This window comes from Penaeus monodon, chromosome 25 (assembly GCF_015228065.2).
Source record: "Penaeus monodon isolate SGIC_2016 chromosome 25, NSTDA_Pmon_1, whole genome shotgun sequence".
Lineage (NCBI taxonomy): Eukaryota > Metazoa > Arthropoda > Malacostraca > Decapoda > Penaeidae > Penaeus > Penaeus monodon.
In genome coordinates, this window is record NC_051410.1 from 6,309,022 (window position 1) to 6,309,331 (window position 310).

Below are 310 nucleotides of genomic sequence, written 5' to 3' on the forward strand. Positions count from 1 at the left end.
TTTAATTCATTTCAACCTTTACAGTTTTTTACAAATCATTTTTAATGTGCTATAGTCTAGATGTAATTGTCGTTGACACAATATCATTTGCAGCAATATTGGGAATTGTTCCTGTTTCATACCTGTAGTGAAATTCCCCCTCTATGACTATGTCCTCCTCTCTGTGTTCATATGTCTCCCTCTTTTTGCAATTTTGTCGCTCTGCCTTTCTTGTTTTCCCTGTATTCTGACACACTTTTACGTTCGTATATGGATATCTTTTTCTTCTCTCGGTAGACAGATAAATTTAGAGAGAGAGATATGCGCATGT

General features: G+C 35.5%; 1 protein-coding gene across 1 annotated transcript in view; it reads left to right on the forward strand.

Moving 5' to 3' along the window:
• The window catches only part of LOC119589310 (basic proline-rich protein-like), a 114,229-nt gene extending 114,101 nt beyond the window's left edge, over positions 1–128 (forward strand). The window contains 1 exon segment of the mRNA XM_037937932.1: positions 56–128. Coding sequence (XP_037793860.1) covers positions 56–128 — 73 coding nt within the window.
• The last annotated feature ends 182 nt before the right edge of the window (positions 129–310 follow it).